This window comes from Cervus canadensis, chromosome X (assembly GCF_019320065.1).
Source record: "Cervus canadensis isolate Bull #8, Minnesota chromosome X, ASM1932006v1, whole genome shotgun sequence".
Lineage (NCBI taxonomy): Eukaryota > Metazoa > Chordata > Mammalia > Artiodactyla > Cervidae > Cervus > Cervus canadensis.
This window is the reverse complement of record NC_057419.1, coordinates 128,281,599-128,304,749: the sequence shown is the minus strand read 5'-3', so window position 1 is coordinate 128,304,749 and position 23,151 is coordinate 128,281,599. Positions and strand designations below refer to the sequence as shown.

Here is a 23,151-nt window from a genome sequence, read left to right as displayed (position 1 = left end):
CACAATGTGACACCATTTCACATTCACTAGGATGGCACATTCACTAGGTTCTCATAAGAACCCCAAAACACAAGTGCCAATCAGATGTGCTGGTGGGAAGGTAAAAGGGACAACAATTTGGTGGTTTCTCAAAAGTTATAAATAGAATTACTATGTGACCCAGCAATTCCCCTCTTAGGTATCTATCCAAGATAAACAAAAACATGCCCATACAGAAACTTACTCATAACTGTTTACAACAGTACTATTTATAATAGCCAAAATGTGGAAACAACCCAAACATACAAACAGATTTTGGCATAGCTATAGCATGGAATATCACTCAGCCATGAAAAAGGAATGAAGTTCTGATATAGGTTACAACTTGAATGAACCTCTAAATATTATGCTAAGCAAAAGAAGCCAGACACAAAAGGTCACATCTTATATTCATCTTTTTTATGACACATCCAGAATAGGCAAATCCATAGACGGAAAACAGATTAGTGGTCACCAGTGGGGTGAGGGAGGGGGTGAAGAGTGATTCCTTGAAGGAGATGGAGTTTTTCCTGGGATGATAAAAATGTTTTGAAACTAGAGAGAGGTGGTGGGAGCATAATATTAAGAATGTGCTAAATGCCACTAAACTGCAAACTAGAAAACAGTTCATTGTATGCTGGTGAATTTCATTTCAATACTAAAAGGGGAGCACGGAAGCAGATGTTCTTTCTTTCAATACTTTCTTTCCATACTATTTTCTGCAGTTGAAGTCAATTTGAGGGAAGTTTTCCTTCCTTTATGGCTGCTGGGGCTGACACTTTTCAGCCCATCCCATAAAGAACACTGAAAAATTACTTCATCTCATGCAGGATGCTTCAGAATCTATACAGACCCTTGCCTCTCTACAAGGAAATAGGAGTAGTTCCCCAATAGAACCTATTGTTTCCTTTAATGTGTAGGGAAGATATATTTTTCTTTTTTCCCTATTAGTCAATTGAGTAGCAAAATGTTCTTTGGGTTTCCAATAACCTGGTCTTCAACTTAAGAGTAAGAGAGTAGGTACTTTGGAACTTTTACAAAGGTTCTTGGGATGCAATGCTTTGACAGAGAGAGCAATGCCACTTCTTGTCTTGTCTCATAAGTTATTTTTTGTCATCTGTATGACATAGATTTACTTACTTAACTCTCACTTTTTAATATAATCACTTGAGCTGCACTATGATTTTTCAGGCATGTCCTGATATACACCAAAAGCAGGGCAAAGAGTAGAAAGACCCAGAATCCAGGAAGAAAAAGTGAGTTTGATAAGAGCCAATTTGGAGAAGAGATTAGAACACTACACATATGACATTAAATGTATGTTTTCACTCTGGGACACTTCAACAATGAAAGGCTACTTGTTATATATATTTAAGGATAGACTGCTTTGCTTTTAAAAATGGCTTGAGTCCTAAATCACCCCTTTCCAGCATAGCAGGGGTAGAAAATTATGATATGGACTCAGAGTCTTGAATATAAAAAGTCCTGGTGGCAACAGCTATACTACTATTTCTTAGTAATTCCCCTTGATCAAAGATTTATGTGGCAGACAAAACTGGAAAAGCTCCTCGTAAAAAGGTAATTCCAAGTAACTTATTATCCCCCCACTATCATCTGTTAGCAACTTTAGCCTCACCATCAAATTGAAAAGAAGTGATTCACACCTATATCTCTTCCCTGACCACATGGAAATCCAGTAAGTTTTTTTTGTGTCTGTCAGGACAACATGGATTGTTCTCTGTAATGAGTGGAGAAGGGAAGATTGCTAGATAAAACTGCTGTGAGAAAAACTGGCATAATGTTAATTTTAATTTATATTTTAAACATTGCATCCTTAATTTCATTTGGAAAATTTAAATGAATATAAGGTAGGACTGGAATTTTAGGACTTTTCAGAATTCTTTAAGGTAGTAATTTAAGACCAAAATAAAATATATAGGTGAATGATGCAAATGTTTCAGTTACTTACCTCGAACTCGCGACGTTTCTCATAAATTGGAATGATCAACTTGGAAATTTCAGAAATTACTTCATAACGCTCTGCTTTCCATAATCCATCCACACATTGTTCTAGCAATTCCAGCAAAACTTCCTGCATTGAGAAAAAATGCAATCAAGAATTAGAGATACTTGAGCTCTGCACAAATATAGTTTGAACTATTTCAAATGAATAAAAAACAGAATGTACTAAATTTAAGGAAATGCACAGGAGTACAGTTGTGTAATGATATATTCTAAATGACATGCTTGAAACTCTTGAAATTGAAACCACATTCTTAAAAGTATGAAATTAATATTGACAAGAGAAAACTACTATTTACTTTGTTTAGCACGTAATAAAGATGTTAACCAAACTTACAAATGGTTAACATGTTGAGAAGTACTTTTAAAAGGGGATATGTTTTTCCAAACTGAGGATATTTAAATGTCTAACAGGGTAAGTTCCACTAAGCCTATAAATGTCCATGATTTTTGCTTTCTACTAAAATTATATTTACACACAGTTAATAGAGTCTTTAGGTAATTTCACAATTTTCAAGCTGCTGCATCAGTTACATCGGGGTTTATTAAAATGATGTGATTTTGGTCAATAATGCTTCCTTCCTAACTGTTGGTTCTAAAACCAGTGAGAATGATAGTATAATACCTCAAGATAGAGATCTCTGACCTTGCCATAATCACAGCTACTATAAAACAACCATCATAGCATGTTCTCAACAATGAAAAGATGATGCCGATTATTCATGCTATCCATATGTGTTAACAGTTTGTTTCTATCTTAAAGAGATGAATTTCAGTCCTATAAAACTGACTGCTACAACGGCTCTTAATGTATCTCCTCTAGTCAATTCTGAATTCATCTTCTTTCTAAACAAGCTCTTTTCCTTTTGTTTCACACCTAGCCAGTGGGTCATATCCTATAGACTCTGAGCTAGAAAATTAAAAGCAATTTTGACTTTACTCTTTGTTATAGGTTGAACTGTGTCTTTAACAAAGATAAGCTGAAGCCCTAACTCCCAGTGCCTCAGAATGTAACCTTATTTGGAAATAGGGTCACTGGTGATAATGATGAGTGAAGGTGATGTCATACTTGAGTGACTTACTGGAGTGATTAACTGGGTGAGCTTTACTCCAAAAGGACTGAGACAAACTGGGAGAACACCATGTGACTACAGAGGCAGTGACTGGAGTAATGTAGCTACGAGCCAAGGAAATCCAAGACCAACAGCTACCATCAGAGCGAGGAGGAGGCAAGGAAGGCTGCTACCCAGAGTCTCAGAGGGAACAGGGCCCTGGTGACACCTTGATTTCTAACCTCTGGACTCTAGAACTGTGAGACAATAAAGTTCTATTATTTTAAACCACCCAGCTTGTGTACGTTGTTATGGCAACTCTAGGAAACTAATACACTCTCAGTCTTGACTCATCTTCTAATCAGTTCATCGCCAAGTTCTGCCACTTTTACTTCCTAAATATTTCTCAAATCTGACCCTTCCTCTCCATTTCTATTCTCATTGCTAAGATTCAGGGCGTCATTATTGTTTTCTAACAGATCTTCTTGCCTCCAGCCTTGGCACCTTCAAATCTATCTTCTGCAAATCTGCCAGTGGGTTTTGATTAAAATACAAACCAGACTATATCTCTCTTCCCTTAGAATCTCATGATGGCTCCCCATCATTTGCAGAACTAAGGACAAATTCCTTCATTTGGCACACAAGGTTTGCAGTGATCTGGCTGATATTTTATAAAATCATCATTCATCAAGCTCAGCCTTCTACTTTATGCTCCTCCAACAGTGATGAACTACTATTAGTTTCTCTGAAGCACCGTGGTGTTGTCTTAACTTTGTGCCTTTGTCCATTCTGTACCCTCATGTCCTTCAATCCCTTTCACTTAGTTAACCCTGTAAGAAAAGTTAGATTTCACTTCTTCCAGGATCCTTCTCCTAATTAACAGAGTAGTGACACAAGAGACCTATTTTTCCTACTATGATACTACATTGGGTGGATATTTATCACTATACTAGCCCGTTACATATGTATCTGCCTTTACAAACAGGCTGTGACTCTTTAAGTGTAGGGACAATATATTTATTATATTGTTTTTTTCAGTCACTAGCAGGGTGTTAGTAAACAGATGTTCATTAAATGTTACTACTTAAATAATCTATATATTAACATTTAATAGTTAAATTTTCTATCAACAGTAGAAAGGAGGAACTTTGGGGAAATAAAAAAAAATCTATCAAAAACTAGTAATGTTTGTCCCAGGAATGTAAAGTTGGTTTACAATTAGGAAAAAATCCAATATAAACAGAAAGAGCCATGTAAACAGAATAAAAGAGAAAAAATGTGATGTCTAGCAATAGTTGCAGAAAAAGAATTTGAAAAAATTCAATATCCCTTTGCAACGTTAAAAAAGAATCCACCCAGAACAGGGAATCAAAGAGATTGTTCTCAATCCGATAAAGAGCATTTATTAAAAACCTGCAGGCTGAACACTCTTCTCCTAAATTTGGGAACAAGTCAAACTGTCTGCTCTTATCATTTCTATTCAACATTATGCTGAAGGTGCTAGCCAGTGTAATAAGGCAAGAGAGAAACAAAGAGAGGAAGGAAAGAGATCAGGAAATGTGGAACTTGTCTTTCTGTGCAGATGACAAGATGGTGTATGTAGAAAATCCTAAGGAATATACAAACTACTAAAACAAATATGAGGATTTAGCAAGGTTGCAGATCATAAGATCAACATATAGAATCACTGTATTTATGTATACTAGCAACAACAAATTGAAAAATAAGATTAAAAAACCAAATAATACTATTCCCAGTAGCATCAGAACATCCATTATCTAACAAAATATCCAGGAACGGACTTCAACTCTGAAAAAGCACAAAACATTGCTAGGTGAAATTAAAAACCTAAACAAGACTTGATTGAAAGACTCAGTATTGTTAAAGCTATCCATTCTCCATGTAGTGATATATAAATGTAACACAATTTCCACAAAGCTTCCAGCAGGATATTTTGAGGAAAGAGAAAAGATGATCTGAAATTCTATATGGAAATCAAAGGATACAGAATAGCCAAAGTGACTTTGAAAAAGAACAAAGTTGAAGAACTAACACTATATTATTCCATAGCTTACAAACTTGCAGCAATGAAGACAGTGTGATATTGGCATCAACACAGTCAAATAGGTCAGTGGCACAAAACAGAGTCTAGAAATAGATCACAAACGTATAAAGAAGTGAAATTTAACTAAGGTGCCAAAGCAATTCAGCAGGGGTGAAAGAAGTTTTATTTCTCCCCAAATGGTGTGGACCATGTAAAATACCTGTCTACAAAAAATGAATCTTGACTTCTATCTCATTATATGCTCAAAACTGAATTCTAAAGAGATTATAGACCCAAACATAAAACTCAGGAACAAAGTTCATAACAGAACATATCAGGCAATATTTTCACAGTCTTGAGGTAAAGAAGGATTTCTCAGACCAAACATACACACACACACACACACACAAACCATTAAAAAAGAGTAAATTGAACTTTATCAAAAGCAAAACTTTCTGCTCAATAAAAGACTTAGTGAAGAAAACAAATAAATGAATCAAACACTGGTAAATAATCTGCAGCACATCTATCTGACAATGGACTTATATCCAGAATATAGAAATAACTCCCATAAATCAACAACAAAAAGAATGATGCAATTTCTGAAATGGGCAAAAGAATTGAACAAACATCCCACGAAAGACAAAGAACCACATGAAAAATGCTCAACACCATTAGTCATTAGAGAAATACAAATGAAAAACACAGTGAGATACTACTTCATGTCTAATAGGATGACAAAAATATGAAAAGATTAGCAACAGCTAATGTTGGTGAGGAAGTGAAGCAGCTGGAACTCTCATCCAATGTTGGTGGGATATAAAATGGTCCAACCACTTTTAAAAACTCTGACAATTTCATATAAAGTTACATATAAAACATCCTGAGGAACCAGCAGGGTATTTACTCAAGATAAACTAAAGCATATGTCCATAAAAGGTCACAGATAAGAATGTTTAAAGCAGCCTGATTCATAACAGTCCCAAACTGGAAGCAATCCAAAATCCATCCACAGGAGAATGGGTTTTAAAATGTTACATCGAAAGAAGAGAATATTTAGTCATGAAAAAGAACTTATGATTTACTCCACAACATGGATGTATCTCAAAAATTTTCTGCCAACCAAACGAGGCAGATACAAAAGGTAGATACTGAATGATTTCATTTTTATGACACCAAATACTGTTAAAACTAATCTACATCAGATATTGGGGCTAGGCAGACTGACTGGAAATGGGCACAATGGAACTTTCCGGGGTAATGCACATGTTCTATTTTTTGTTTCTCGTGGTAATGTGTTACCATGGTGTTATACGGGTGTAGACAACTGTCAAAATTCATCAAGTTGTCCACCTAATATGTGTGCATTTTATTGTATGTTAATTTATCTTTAAAACTATTTTAAATCAAAAGTCAGAAATGCAGTCTTAAAAACAAATTAAATTATTAATGGGTTAATTCACCTACTTAAAGAAGTCACTAAATGAACAACAGTTTGTACCTTTCATTTCAATAAAACTTGTAAATCAGTGGCAGTTATTTTCCATTGGCTAGGGCACAAGGAAGAAGCCCTATTATATAAACTGAAACATAAAATGGCACTATGGAGAATATGATTCTATCTGTATGCCTTAAATGAAAAGCACACATAAATTATTACTGTAGAACACAAAAGAGTTCCAACAAATGTGTTTACATAGGAAACTGATTATAGTTCTTGACTAATAAGAAATATTACTACTTTCCTTTGGAGTACAAAACAGGGTCAGGCATAAGGCCACTTCTATGACTAAGCTGAAGCTGCTGTTTGGAAAAAAGGACATAACTGCAGTTGTGCTAATCCACTTATCTCCCATGAATTCCCTGGAATCTTTCTGTTGTGAGCCCACACAAACTGGAGATCTTACATGAAAATCATCTAAGTTTAACTAAAACCCCAAAAATGAATTAATTTACCCCAGGATTCACACTCAAGCAATGAACTGGGATTAAAATTCAAGTATCTGATTATCTGTTAAGATTAATTAATCCAGCAAACACGTTTTAAACATCAACTCTTCTAAGTTCTGGGAGTAAAAGCAAAGTTTACTATCCAGTTGGTCAGTGATAAAGCCTGACATTTATGTCGCACCTAATGACTTATAAAGAACCTTCATGTTTATTGTAAAGTGACCAGAATAGTATTATTGTCTTTATTTTATTATTTTTCACTTAAGAAATATTTATTCATTTCATACTATGTGCTAATCATTTTGGGCTTCCCTGGTGCAGGGAAGAATCTGCCTGCAATGCAGGACACCCAGGTTTGATCCCTGGGTCGGGAAGAGGTCCTGGAGAAGGAAATGGCAACCCACTCCAGCATTTTTGATCCTAGACGGGCTCCTACTGTTATTAATCTTTTTTTCTTTTCAACTGGAGGATAATTGCTTTACAAGGTTGTGTTCATTTCTGCCACACAACATGAATCAGTCATTAAGTGTGTGTGTGTGTACGCTCTCTCTTGAGCCTCCCTCCCACCCCTAGATCCTAGCCCTCTAGGGCATCACAAAGCAACAGGTTGACCTCCATGTGTTATACACCAACTTCCCACTAGCTATCTGTTTTACATATGGTCATGTATATGTTTTAATGCTACTCTATCAATTCATCCCACCCTCTCCTTACCCCCACTGTGTCCACAAGTCCGCTCTCTACATCTGTGCCTCTAGTTATGCTGATGAGGAGAGAGACTCATAGAGAAGTAGTAGGCAAAAAAAAAAAAAAAAAGAGGTAGGAGGTAAAGCTTCTAGGCATAGACCAGTTTACCTAAATGAACCAGAGCTAACTTGAAATTGCTTATATTTAAAAAATACAGTTCGTGCTCGCTTCGGCAGCACATATACTACAATTGGAACGATACAGAGAAGATTAGCATGGCCCCTGCGCAAAGATGACACACAAATTCGTAATGTGTTCCATATTTTTAGAATGGGTGAAAATAATAGCAAATGAAGAAACAGACAAAACATTAATCTCAAAAATATACAAGCAACTCCTACAGCTCAATTCCAGAAAAATAAATGACCCAATCAAAAAATGGGCCAAAGATCTAAACAGACATTTCTCCAAAGAAGACATACAGATGGCTAACAAACACATGAAAAGATTCTCAACATCACTCATTATTAGAGAAATGCAAATCAAAACCACAATGAGGTACCATTACATGCCAGTCAGGATGGCTGCTATCCAAAAGTCTACAAGCAATAAATGCTGGAGAGGGTGTGGAGAAAAGGGAACCCTCTTACACTGTTGGTGGGAATGCAAACTAGTACAGCCACTATGGAGAACAGTGTGGGGATTCCTTAAAAAACTGGAAATAGAACTGCCATATGACCCAGCAATCCCACTTCTGGGCATACACACCGAGGAAACCAGATCTGAAAGAGACACGTGCACCCCAATGTTCATCGCAGCACTGTTTATAATAGCCAGGACATGGAAGCAACCTAGATGCCCATCAGCAGATGAATGGATAAGGAAGCTGTGGTACATATACACCATGGAATATTACTCAGCCATTAAAAAGAATTCATTTGAATCAGTTCTAATGAGATGGATGAAACTGGAGCCCATTATACACAGTGAAGAAAGCCAGAAAGATAAAGACCAATACAGTATACTAACGCATATATATGGAATTTAAAAAGATGGTAATGATAACCCTATATGCAAAACAGAAAAAGAGACACAGATGTATAGAACAGACTTTTAGACTCTGTGGGAGAAGGCGAGGGTGGGATGTTCAGAGAGAACAGCACTGAAACAAGCATACTATCAAGGGTGAAACAGATCACCAGCCCAGGTGGGATGCATGAGACAAGTGCTCGGGCCTGGTGCACTGGGAAGACCCAGAGGGAGCGGGTAGAGAGGAAGGTGGGAGGGGGGATCGGGATGGGGAATATATGTAAATCCATGGCTGATACATGTCAATGTATGACAAAAACCACTACAATATTGTAAAGTAACTAGCCTCCAACTAATAAAAATAAATGAAAAAAAAAAAAACAACACCTGGAAGCCTCCTCTCCTTAGCTGTTATACTGTTAACTCTATTTTTTATGGAGAGGTCCTCAAAGTATGGTACCTGTGATCTGGTTACTGGAAAGGATGATGATACATGGTACCTTTCTCAAACCAGACAGTAAGAACTGTTGCAGAGATAGGGCTCCACATTCCAAAAAGGGACATCTGATCCCAGGGTAGTTATAATCCTTACAGTTCATCAACCCTTAGTTACCTTTCAAATTAAGTTAGCTGTAATAATTTCTTAAAGTAAATATATTTAAAGAAGTTAAATTTATCTGACAATGTAGGCCCTGGAATCTTACTTCACTGTAATGCACATCCATCATTCCAGCATCCTCCTTCATTGCTCCTTCTTCATCTATGTTGGGAGTAATTTTCTTGAAGGCTGAACATCCATTAGGGAATAATTCTGTATAAATAAAAAGCAGTGAGGTAAATTTACTTTTTAAAAGTGTTTTGTAAATGAGAGACAGACTTACATGGATTACCTATCCTTAAAAATAAACACATACTTTTGGTAAGAAACAAAGTTCAATTTTCTGTTACAAAAAAAAAAACAAACTTTTTTTACCAATTCTACCTACTATATATCCTACCAGTCTCTTCCCCAAATGATGAGCTCAAGGTACGTACAAATAAGTTTCATTCTCTGATTATCCCTCATCTGCAATGCCTAGTATAGTGAAAGTTTCCTAATATGATCTATTTATTGACTAAGCCAAAGCCTTTGACTGTGTGGATCACAATAAACTGGAAAATTCTGAAAGAGATGGGAATACCAGACCACCTGACCTGCCTCTTGAGAAACCTGGATGCAGGTCAGGAAGCAACAGTTAGAACCGGACATGGAACAACAGACTGATTCCAAATAGGAAAAGGAGTACATCAAGGCTGTATATTGTCACCCTGCTTATTTAACTTATATGCAGAGTACATCATGAGAAACGCTGGGCTGGATGAAGCACAAGCTGGAAGCAAGACTGCTGGGAGAACTATCAATAACTTCAGATATGCAAATGACACTACCCTTATGGGAGAAAGTGAAGAAGAACTAAAGAGCCTCTTGAAGAAAGTGAAAGAGGAGAGTGAAAAAGTTGGCTTAGAGCTCAACATTCAGAAAACTAAGATCATGGCATCTGGTCCCATCACTTTATGGCAAATAGATGGGGAAACAATGGAAACAGTGGCTGACTTTATTTTTTTGGGCTCCAAAATCACTGCAGATGGTGATTGCAGCCATGAAATTAAAAGACGCTTGCTCCTTGGAAGGAAAGTTATGACCAACCTAGACAGCATATTAAAAAGAAGAGACATTACTTTGTCAACAAAGGTCCATTTAGTCAATGCCATGCTTTTTCCAGTAGTCATGTATGGATGTGAGAGTTGGACTATAAAGAAAGCTGAGTGCAGAATTGATGCTTTTGAACTGTGGTGTTGGAGAAGACTCTTGAGAGTCCAACTGCAAGGACTCTGCAAGGAGGTCCAACCAGTCCATCCTAAAGGAGATCAGTCCTGGGTGTTCATTGGAAGGACTGATGTTGAAGCTGAAACTCCAATACTTTGACCACCTGATGGGAAGAGCTGACTCATTTGAAAAGACCCTGATGTAGTGAAAGATTGAAGACAGGAGAAGGGGACAACAGAAGATGAGATGGTTAGATGGCATCACTGACTCGATGGACATGAATTTGGGTAAACTCTGGGAACTGGTGATGGACAGGGAGGCCTGGCGTGCTGCGGTTCATGGGGTTGCAAAGAGTCATACACAACTGAGTGACTGAACTGAACTGAAATGAACTGAATATGATCTAAAACTTATTAACACTTTGATCCTGTGTATGTTTATCGTCTGTCACCTAAACAAAGAGGGCATGTACTTTTCAGGTAAACATTGAATGAGCTTTTGTAATCATCTCTAGTTCCTTGTTTTACTGGAGAATTGGAAAAGTGGCCTACGACTTGAAAAGAGAGGTAGGAAATAAAATAGATGCCAGGGATGAGGCACCCTGAGAGAAACAGGATGGGGCACTGGAAGAACCAGAGCTTTTGGAGTTAGACAGACCCAGTTTTATCATTAACTGTGCGATTTGAGACATGTTTCTCTCTCTAGGACTGTATCTGTAAAACAGATGACAATGACTTATAAGAATTCAATGAAATGTAAAGTGTTTAGAGCAGTACCTAACATATAACAAGTGTTTAATAAATTTGTTTTACCAAAGCTACCAACAAGTAAACTAGGTTTCTCGAGATAAAATTAAATAATTGCTAGCAGCTGGTATAGTAAGTGACTGCAGTTGGACTGTTGGGAGGTAAGTAGTGAGCCCCAGCTGAGAACTACTGCTGTAGGATTGCGGACCAGACTGTTAGCATCAAACACGAGTCTGGGGATAGAAGCCCACATGGTTGTTCTACAGATTTTGCACTTAGGAACACATCCAGACACTCTTGCTGTGGTTGCATTTACCCCTATATAAGTGGGTTGTCACTTTAGAGGGAAATTCAGTCTCCTCATAACAGAATCTGCTAGTCAGCAGAAAATCACTGGTCGCAAAGGGGACAAACAACTTTTGCTACCTACTGTTCTACAATCTAATAGTGATGCTTAGAAATGATGATGTTCTCACAACTAAGTATTTGGTAAGCTTCCTGGTGTTAGAGGCTGGAGAAGGAAGAAGGAAGGTTTAAGAAAGCCAAACTTCATACTGAGATTTCTCAGCATTCTGATGGAAAAAGGGTCACGTATCATGGCTTGGTCTATGGGACACTCGTTGTGTGTTAGTGCGTTGTGAGAGCTTTTGGAAATTTAGGAGAAAACATCCCACTTGATTCATAAAGTGAAGGGTTAGTTAGGCAGTTAAGGAAGAGGGCCCCAAAACTTGAGAACAGGTAAAGAATATAGTCCTTAACAAAGAAAAGAGTCAACCTCCTGAGGGCCTCAGGCAGCTACATCCAAGACTGGGGGAAAAATTCTGTCTACTCTGAGGATAGTTTATTCTAAAAGATTCCCACATCCAGGGTTTCTAGAGAGGTCCGGGATTCAGGAGAGGATAAAAAGGGGCCAAAGCATCTCAGGAAAGGGTCTTTTGGTGTGTATCTCAAGTAGAGGGAGGGTAAATTATGGTTCCTCTCAGAAGCAAACAGGTTAAGAGCTACTTTTGGACTCTGTGGTCTACATCATCTGGTGTAAAGACTACTCACTCTTAAGGATTTTTTTAGCTTCAGAGTCCACTCTTCTTGCTAAGTGCATTATCTTGATTCCTATGCCTGATGATGCATCTCTAATTAGAGAAGCACATATATATACACATAAACACACATATCCATATATATAAATATATATGTTCTTGTTTGTTTAAGTTATCAACACCCACCAAACTATCCAATGATAAGAGGACTCTCTTTTGTGGGTCTTCAAAATGCCTGGGGAAAACTTGGATTCCCTTTAGTCTTGTTTCATTGAGTCTTGTTTCAGATGAAACAAGTTACTAAATCTAGGCCAGTGTATATGTGTTTGAGAGCTCTTCTGTAGCCCTGTGTAGCTTTATATCACCTGGTCTTAAAGGGTCTGCTTTAAATCTTTCTGGTATGTGACCTGGATTCCTGATTCTGCCCTTCAGAGCTGTGGCTTCTGTTTTCCTGATGTTATCCTAGGGCAAGCAAGATGCAAACTGTCCAAGTAGACCACTACCTTGAGCAAGAATGGTCCCGTGAACAAAGTGGAGCAGAGTCTGGAGGGTGGGAAAGCTACCCTTGCTAAAATAAGACTGCTAGTTAGAAGAGGATTAGGAGATAAGAGCCTCAAGTGGAGGGCAGAAAGGGAAAAGGCTGTAACTGGGAAGGAACTGAGGAAAGGAAAAGCTACACAGAACTGAAGCTGTCAGATCCCGGGTATAAAGACTTGGGCAAGGGACCAACATTACCCTATAAGGCATGAAAAGAACAGACTCTATGGGAAAGGAAATTCCTTTTCCTGGGGTGATGGAGGAGCTCTGCAGGCCTGAAGCTTTGCTGAATCTCGGATGCTCTGTGGTGGTGGAAGAATGCACACTTGATTCTTGTCTACCCTGGGGGCAAACAGCTGTGCACTGTCTCAGGAAGAGAAGGGGAAGAGGTACATGAGTCTAGTCTCTGGAGAATGACACCTAGAACATGTTGAGGTTTGCAGAGAAAGTAGAAGTAAGGACACTTAGATCTGTTTTTTCATTATGTATTTTTGGGAGTGGGAGTAACTAACACCTCATATCACCGCTTAGAAGTAACCTAGAAAAAGGACAGAAACTGAGATCCTTAAGATCTCTGATACAAAGAGCAAGAGCTCTGGCTGAAAGAAGTATGAGGGTGGGGGTGAGGCAGGGAGCACTGTACCTCTCTCCCCACTTTCCCTTTCAGTTCAGTGCCTGAAGCATGACAAACAGGATCTAGAAATGGCCCCTCTCTGGTGTTCTGTGGTGACTTCAGGATGCCCGGGGACCAAGTCTTTGCTCACTCAAGAAAGCACTCAATGGGACAAACTATTGTTTTTTTCGTAAAAACTCTAAACAGGAGAACATCTGTCTCTAATGTGTCAGCTGTAGCATTTCATTCCATCTTGATGAAAAAGAAAGCTTTATGATGACTTCAAGAGAAATGGCATAGAACTTTGAGAAAACTGGAAAATTTTGGCAATTGATATGTCAGAGATTTTGTCTTAATCATAAAAGGATATTTGATAGAAAGCAAAGGGTTCTACAATTGCTCTATTGCTTTTGATAAATAAGTTTGTCTTAAGTATAAATGGAAATTTTTCTTTCAGTCCTGCACTCAAATGTACTTTTATTTACTCTGTGAATATCCAGAATAACCTAGGTTATGGATTTCTCAGACTGGAAGACAGCGTAACAGATTAAGAGTTTAACTTGTGCTTTAACACTAGTGGTTTACCTTGGCATAACTATCATACCTTAATCACAAAATTAACAAAATCAAGTGTTTCGGATCATTGGAATGAAAGAAGCTAAGGGAGGGAAACCCTAAGGATTTTACTACTGCCACAATTTCAGAATAAGATTTGCTAGTTTAAGTGAGTAGAATTTTCCAGGCTTAAAAATAGGTGGTACCTATAAATAAATATGTAAACTTCTCCTAAATTTAACATTACTTTTGTTAAAATGCAAAACATGGTTTTTTCTTACTCAGAGAAGGGTTCTTTGATTTCTACAAAGGATAAATTCTGAAACAAACAAAAAAACAACCCTTGAAGGTTTTGTGAAATAACTATTTAAATGATTGGTTAAAAGAACTGTTTCCACTTCTTGAAACATGTCACACTGTTTGCTGTTCAGGCTGGCTGCCTCAAGCTACTTTCAAAAAAAATTCACAGCAAATTTATATATTTTAGTTCCTATTTTCTCCAATCCTTTAGTTATCATTCTATAGCTTAAGAACTGATAATGGAGAGAAATAATTCTTGATTTTTGCTTAGTTTTAAGGTCTTTGCCCCTCTGAAAAAATTCTAAGGAAATACTTTAATATAGTTAACTTTAATGTGTGTAGGTTTATACTTAGTAGACATAAAACTCTTATTTCAAATTTCTACTAATTGAAAAGATGAGATAGTATTAACCTGATATATCTAAAAGACACATCTAAAACCTTATTTAGTTGTGTTTAGGGTTCTCATATTTGTTAGTTTATTTCTAACTGAAGGTGTCCAATTTCAGTATTTGCTTTATGGCAATTTCACAGGCACACCAGTGATGTACGGAAAAGAAGCCTCAAACAAGGCCTTCTTTTGATACTTAATCTCATTCTTCACTTTAAAACCACATATGTACAAAAAAGAAAAAACTAGAGAATGTCAATTTCAAACATATGATTGTTGAAAAGAAATTCAGAACCAAATAGAAGGTGGTTAATTTAATATGCAAGTAAAATGAATCATTTTAGTTATGCCATTTTGTTTGGGAAGAAAAATACCTGGTTAACTATAGAAATTCTGGAATTAAAAAATAAAACATGGTTGTGTTCTCATAGCCAAAACCAGAGTGATGTGACTCCCACAAGATGGTTTTATTTTGCAGTAATGTTACTCATTTGACTGCCTTCAAGGAAATACTGAGTTGGCCAAAAAGTTCTTTCAGTGTTTTCCATCTGATGTTACAAGAAACCCAAATGAAGTTTTTGGCTAACCCAATAGGTTGGCAATTATGATCGACAGTGGGAGATTTCTTTGCAGTGCCCAATGTCAGTCAATTTTTTTAAAACTTTTTATTTTATACTGGAGTAGAGCCAATAGCAATCCTGTGACAGTTTCAGGTGGACAGCAAAGGGCTCAGCCATATCTATATGTGTATCTATTCTCCTAACTCAACTGTTTTACTATTTAAGTAGTTGTTACAGTAGTCAACAATACTAATTTTGGAAAGAGAAGCTTTCAGGCAGATTCCTGAATTAGACTTGTCGAATCCTGAACCCTTTAAGACCATGACTCCTTTTGTGGATGCGCCCCGCCCCCGCCAGCCCTACAACCAGCCCCAGCTCTATTGAGACATAATTGATATTGAACACTGTGTATATTTAAGGTGTATGTGTTGATTTGACACATGTATATATTGTGAAATGACTACCACATTAGAGTTCATCACCACACATAATTACCATTTTGGATAGACTGAAAACATTTAAGATCTATTTTCTTAGCAACATTCAAGTATATAACAAAATTTTCTTCACTATAATCACTATATACATTAGATATCCAGAACATATTCATCTTTAAGTGGAAATTTGTACCCTTTGACCAAAATCACCCTATTTTTGGCACCCCTTTGGCTACTCTCTACAATCTACTTTCTGTGGCTACAAGTTTGGCTTAAGATTCCACATATAAGTAAGATTGTATAGTATTTGTCTTTCTCTTTCTCAGATGTATTTCACTTAGCATGATACCCTCAAATCCATCTGTGTTGTCAAAATGGTAGGATTTCCTTCTTTCCATTGACTACATGTGCCATGTCTTCTTCATCCATTCATATGGATCCATTTCATGTTTCCATAATACTAATTAGCATCCTTTCACTTCAACAGGAATAACTTTGCTCAGCATTTCTTGGAAGACAGGTCTAGTGGTGATGGACTCCCTCAGCTTTTGTTTTCCTGGAAAAGTACTCATCTGTCCATTTCTGAAGGACAAATTTGCTGGATGGAGTATTCTTGGTTGGCAGTTATTTTTTTTCTTTCAGAACTTGAAAAATATCATTCTACCCTCTCCTAGCCTATAAGGTTTCTGCTGATAGTATCCCATAGATCATATAGGCTTTCTTTACTCTTCATCCTTCTTCTCCTCTGATTCGACAATTTCAAAGGTCTAGTATTTTAATGCAGATTATTTCTTCTCCTTGATCCATTCTCTTTTTAATACCCTCTATTTCAGTTTTAACTTCATTCATTGTATTCATAAGTGCCAGAAAATGCTTGGTTCTTTTTATGAGACTTCCAACTCTGTTTAACTCCTCATTTTGTCTGTGTATTATTTTCCTGATCTTATTGAATTTTCTGTTTTATTGTAGCTCATTGTGCTTCCTTAGAAAAGCTATTTTGAATTCTTTATTAGATAAATTGCAGATGTCCATGTCTTCCTTACTACAAGATTATTGTGATCCTTTGGGGGTGTCCTATTTCCTTCATTTTTCATGTTCCTTGAAATTTTGCATTACTATCTTCACATTTTAAATGGCAGCCACCTTCAACCAATTTTACTGACTGATTTTGGGTGAGAAATACTTTCCATCTGTCCTGCTAGGGATTCTGAGGCTTTCACAGACCTTCTATGGATACACCTGCTCTGTGATTCTGGCTCCCAAATATGACAGAATTCATAAGCACATATGTCTTTTCTCCATCATGTAACACACTAGGCCAGGTGTTAACAGCCTCCCATTTGATTTCCCCAGGGTGATGCTACCTGTGGTCTCTCCCTGGCCCACAAACTCAGGCTGGCTTTCTGCACATGCTCAGTATCCATCTGCCAGAGCTGGCTCTCACTGCCCTCAGCAGCAAGCACAGAGATCCAGCTACAGGATGGTGGAGAGTGTGGCTGAGGCACATGGAGCACCAGGGGTGCCTGTGGGCCAGTGGGGGATCCACAGGCTAAATATCTCTAGGGATTTGTTGGCAGCCTTTTTCATGGAGTCTATGATGTGGTTAGTAGGGTCTGTTTGCATTAATGCCCTCTAAGAATCCTATCTGCTGCTCTCTCAGCCTCTTCCTGCCTCCGTCATTCAGCTCACAACTCAGTACTCTGGATGGAGCAAGAGAGAAATGGGCCTCTTTGGGAGCATCCTGTGCTGCTGGGAAACACAGTACCCCTTCATATGCTCTCCCTTTTCCCTGCATTAGGAATCAGGGTGAGAAAGTCTCTCTTGGCACTGAGCTGTGCCACCTTGTGGAAAAGGTGACATGAATACATCAAACTATTCCTCTCACCCTCTTCAATGCATTCAAACTTGTATAATTTCTGCTCCAATAGCATGCTGGGACTTCTGCACGGGACTTCTGGACTTCCCCCAAGGCTTTCTCATCTATGGGTGATTATCTAAAACAAGTGTCCTCCAGGAGATCCTAGACTGCAGCTGAGTGGGGCTGGAGCCAGCTCATAGGCCACTGCAAGGTCCACGGACAGGACACAGGTCTGTCTGCCCATTACCTGATACATGGGTGGGTAACATTCCTCCCAGGTCCCTTGGTATGTGGGGCTGGATCCCACAGCTCCCACAAAGGCACTTCATCCATGTATGGATGCCAAATTGTTCTTGAGGTGGGGATATAAGCAAACGACATCTTATAGGGCCATCTAGCTGATGTGTGAACTCCCTTTTTTGTCTTTTTAGCATTTTTAAAAATATATTTCTTTCTTTATTTGCCTGCACTGGGTCTTAGTTGTAGCAGGCGAGACCTTTAGTTGTGGCATGCAGGATCTGATTCCCTGACCAGGGATAGAACATGAGCCCTGCACTGGGAGTGCAGGGAAGTCCTCGCAATTGCCTTTTAATACCAAGATACTGTTATACTAAAATGGCTGTAGAGATATAATTCATGGACAGTTGTTGGTAAAGTTGGGGCAGACAGGGGAAAATCAGTGATGTATGTTATCCAGAGCTTCCCATAAGCCGAGAAGAATTTAATCTGTGGCAGTCTTCCAGGGAGACAGTCTTGGAAAATAAACATTGAGCATCAGGGCTGGCCCTGTACTGTTTAACTTATTCTTGTACTCTTAATGAAAGCAGAAGGCAAATGAACAATCCAGTTTTCTTTTAGAACAACTTCTGTTTAACAGTGAGTGGAAAAAAAAGAGAGTGAGATGAAAGGTGAGCCTATTTTCAGAGCTCAATCATATGCCATTCATAGCTGCAAGCTACAAAGATAAAACTCCTTGGGCTAGCTGAAGTTCTCCCTGACTTGAAGAACAGAAATATCTTACTTTTTCGATGAAGAAACTCTGCAACCAAAGCCGCTACGTGGACATAACACATTGCTGCCTGAAAAAGGATGACAAAGAAGGAACTGTGAGATTGGGCTCCAGGGGTTTGTGAGGGCTTTTGTTTAGAATAAAGTCATAAGTAGTCACCTCTGAAAAATCTCCATTTTTTACATGAATCTTGGCCATACTATCAAGCCAGGTTTTCCTGAGCTCTGGGGTACTTGCGTAGGACTTGGCTAAGCTATACTGGAGATCAATTAGCATTTCAGGGTCCTTCTCATGCTCCTTCATTTGAGCTGTGGCCATAAGAACAGTTCGGATTCTCTTGGTCAAGTCTTTGACTTCTGAGGGAAAAGCAGTTGCCTAATATCAAAACAAACAAAAAAGACATGTTTTTCAATGTTATCGGTGTGCTCTAGCCCTAAGCAGCCCATCCTGGGAATAACATAGAACTTTTACCCCTTGTCAGAAATTTTGGTATTCGGTTCTTGGTTCTTGGCATGTGGGCATGCCTAAAGAGTTTTAAATTAATTCTTTAAACAATATTCTACTATCTCAGGCTTCAAAAGCACTGAGTTTGATGGCAGTATATTCTTAACACATAGAAGCACAGACTCTGGAGCCAGACTACCTGGTTTCAGACCCCACCTCCTCTGCTGTCAATTCAACGGCAATAAAGGTAATCCATATTCACCTTTACTGTGTAATTTTAGTTAATGGTAACTAAAAATTGATATCTTACTATGTACCAAGCAGTGGCCTGGGCACTTTACATGTTTTCAACTTTATAACAACATTATGAATTAAGACTATTATAATTCATTTTACCAATGGGAAAACCAAGATACACAGCAGTTAAGTAGTTTGGCCAAAGTCGTGAAGTTGTTAAGTGGTAGAGACAGGACTGACATCCAGGCAGTTGGGCTACAGAGCTCATGACCTTAGTCATTCTTCCATCGACCCACTACCATATGCATTAACCTGAAAACCAATTTCCAATTATGGAAATAAGAGTTTATGAATCACAGAACACTATGAAGAGCTTACATACATCATTACTTTCTATTAAAGGGTTGCCTTAGTCTTCAAAAATAGGAAGTTAAAGAGTTTCCTATTCACCCCACTGGAGTAATCACAATTATATGTAGGGTTCTGAGAAGAAGAGTAGGGACAGGTACAGGCCTTAGGGAGCTTTTCAATGTGAATATCACCAAAGGTAGAGAAAATGATTTTCAAAAGAGTCTTCTTTAAAGATGACTTTTAAAAATTATTATTGATATGTGTTTGTGTGTGTATATAAAGTCTCTTCATATACATTAATAGAGATTTCATTTACTGGGAGAAATCTATACCTTTGTTGTAAGAGAGTTTATTGGTAATGATTGCTCTACCAGCATAAAGCTGTCATTTCACAAATCAGTCATGAAAACAATTTCCTATCAAGCAGGACTAAAACAGACCCCATTTACTTTGAAAATGTTGGCAGTCTAACTTTTATATAACATGGATTTAAGGATGGTAAAAAATGGAAAATACTCTTAGGATATGAGTAAAAGATGCTAAAGGATATAAGCTATTTCTATGCTCATGGGATTAGTTGGAGCATATACTGATTTCACAAGGAAGCAGTAGAACTGCCTGAAAAGTTCTACTTTCCCAGCCTGAGAATGGCTGGCACTATTCAGTGTTTTTTTGTTTTTTCAGTCTAAGCAACATTCCTATGGGAATATGTTTTGGTACAAAGATTCAACATGTCCCAAACATCAAGTATGCTATGACTGCAAACTTTTTTTTCCAGATTTTACACAAATTGTCAAATTATGCTGGAAGATGACCTTTCCCAAGAATGGGAATGATTCCTCTGGGAGGAAACGTTCTCTATTGGCAAAGGAGTCTTCTTCCCTTCTACATGTACATCACTGAAGAACAGAAACTACTCTCCATGCTACAAAACAACAAACTTTTACAACGTTTTAGATTTGAAGTATATAGGTAGGTCTGAGGAGTGGTGGTCAGGGCTGTGGGTTTCACCTCAGCCAACGGTTACCTAAGAACAATAGCCTTGGACATGGGTTTGCCAATGAGTATCTCTGGCAAGCCCCAGTTAACAGATGATTTTTTCAACTTGGAATATCATGTAGTAATGAATCCCTTCTGTGCCATTTCTCATCTGCTGACAAAGGATCCAGCAGCTATTAGCAACTCTAGAAAGCAATGTTTTGTGAAATTTCCAACTCAGTGTTTAATTAACCAATCTTACAAATGGTAACAACAGTTGAGAAAAAACCCATTTCTTTGCTGAGTAAGTTTAAAACTCAACCCCAGAAAAAATTCAAATCCTATCATAATTAAGTATACACAGTATAGTCATTCATCCACCCATTCAACTAATACTAAATATTTACTGTGTACCTAGCAGTGTTCTAGGTGCTAGAGGTACATGGATGTACTAGACAAAACCTTGACTCGTGAAGCTCACATTCTATACACTTGATACTATATAAAAGTTGTGAATCCAGTGCAGAGTTTACCTTGAGAAGTGAAACTCCCCTGACAGTGAACATGGTTCTAATTTTTCACTTAAAGTGAGAACATACCTTCATAGGTCTGTCACTGTTTGCAAAGTTATTGATAATGAATAAAGACTCCTGAAATCTCGATCCTCCACTTAGTGCTACATCTGCTATCAGCTGGCTTACAGCAATTATTATCTGTGGAAAGAAGAAAACACCATCTTTCAAATGTCTTTTGAACACATGCTGCTTGTTTTCATCAATGTACAAACCCATAGACACTCATACAAAATGCTTCTTTTAAAGATATTAGAGTGCCAACAAAATCTATTTTCTTCTTACATGAGGGGTTTAAATTCTTCTATTGAAACAGCAATGGTAGGGGCTTCCCTGGGGGCTCAGAGGTAAAGAATCTGCCTGCCAATGCTGGAGACATGGGTTCGATTCCTGGTTTGGGAAGATCCCACATGCCACAGAGCACTGCGCCACAACTAGTGCATCTGCACTCTAGAGCCTGTGAGCTGTAACTACTGAGCCCACATGCCATGGCCACTGAAGCCTGCGTGTCCTAGAGCCCATGCTCTGCAACACGAGAAGCCACTTCAATGAGAAGCTGGAACACAGCAATGAAGAGCAGCCCTTGCTCATTGCAAATAGAGAAAAGGCTACACAGCAATGAAGAATCCAGCACAGGTAAAAATAAACAGAAAAAATTTTAAGCTAAAGACAAAATCATATCATAAAAAAATATCAACTTCAGTAAAGCTGCAAGATACAAACAAAATTAATACAGAGAAATCCCTTGCATTCCTGTACACTAACAATGAAAAATCAGAGAGAAATTAAGGAACAACTCCTTCACTACTTCAAAAACAAGAATAAAAACCTAGAAATAAACCTACCTAAAGAGACAAAAGACTCAAATGCAGAAAACTATAAGACACTGATGAAAGAAATCAAACACAACACAAATAGATGGAGAGATACACTATGTTCGTGGATTGGAAAAATCAATATTGTGAAAATGACCATACCCATACTACCAAAGCAATCTACAGGTTCAGTGCAATCCCTATCAAATTACCAATGGCATTTTTCACAGAACTAGAACAAAAAATTTTACTATATGTATAGAAACACAAAAGACCCCAAATAACCAAAGCAATCTTGAGAAAGAAAAATGGAGCTAGGGGAATCAACCTTGCTGACATCAGACTATACTACAAAGCTACAGTAATCAAGACACTATGGTATTGTCACAAAACCAGAATTATAGATCAATGGAGGTTCCTAGTTTCAAATTTTATTGAGATTTCTCTTGGTTTGATGTGAAAAATCTTCCAAACTCATAGCATAGCTAGATCTGAAACGGTTTTCATAATTAGTGAACTGATACAATGGTAGATACAGGTATCTACCTTCAATATGCTTGCTAGTTAGTAGTTTTGGCAAAGTTGGGAATAAATGACATTTCTTTGATGGTTTTTTATTTCTTTTCACTAGTCTATCTCAGTGTGCTAGACTTCCAACTCCAGTGCCTCAGCTCTCTTCTTTGTTTCTGACTAGGGCCTATCTAAATACTTTAGACAGCAGTACATGTTATAGCATATACATTACATAATGATTAATGGTACAATGCCATGTAATGGTGCTCTTAGGCCTCACTGATGGCTCAGCAGTAAAGAATCTGCCTGCAGTGCAGGAGATGCAGGACATGTGGGTTTGATCCCAGGGTCGGGAAGATACCCTGGAAGAAGGCATGGCAACCCACTCCAGTATTTTTGGCTGGAGAATCCCATTAAGAGAGGAGCCTGGTGATCTACAGTCCACAGGGTCGCAAAGAGTCAGACACGACTGAAGCAACTGAGCATGCATGCATGGTGCTTTTAAATCTCTCCGGCTCCTTTTAATGAATGCTTATATGATTCAGGCTAAGGTGTTAGTGGCCAGAAGCTTTACCCCTTGTCCTGAGAA

At 38.0% G+C, this 23,151-nt stretch overlaps 1 protein-coding gene and 1 non-coding gene across 3 annotated transcripts in view; one reads left to right on the top strand and one right to left on the bottom strand.

The window, feature by feature from the left end:
* DOCK11 (dedicator of cytokinesis 11) overlaps nucleotides 1-23,151 on the bottom strand; it is a 200,845-nt gene that overhangs the window by 17,465 nt on the left and 160,229 nt on the right. For both annotated transcript variants that reach the window (XM_043458483.1, XM_043458485.1), the window contains 5 exons: nucleotides 21,262-21,375; nucleotides 18,812-19,027; nucleotides 18,665-18,722; nucleotides 9,507-9,613; nucleotides 1,988-2,110 (listed from right to left, as the gene is read on the bottom strand). In XM_043458483.1, coding sequence (XP_043314418.1) covers nucleotides 1,988-2,110; nucleotides 9,507-9,613; nucleotides 18,665-18,722; nucleotides 18,812-19,027; nucleotides 21,262-21,375 — 618 coding nt within the window. The remainder of the gene's footprint in view (nucleotides 1-1,987; nucleotides 2,111-9,506; nucleotides 9,614-18,664; nucleotides 18,723-18,811; nucleotides 19,028-21,261; nucleotides 21,376-23,151) is intronic.
* LOC122436084 lies at nucleotides 7,994-8,100 on the top strand. Its single transcript, XR_006267855.1, has one exon. It is a non-coding gene; the product is annotated as a U6 spliceosomal RNA (small nuclear RNA).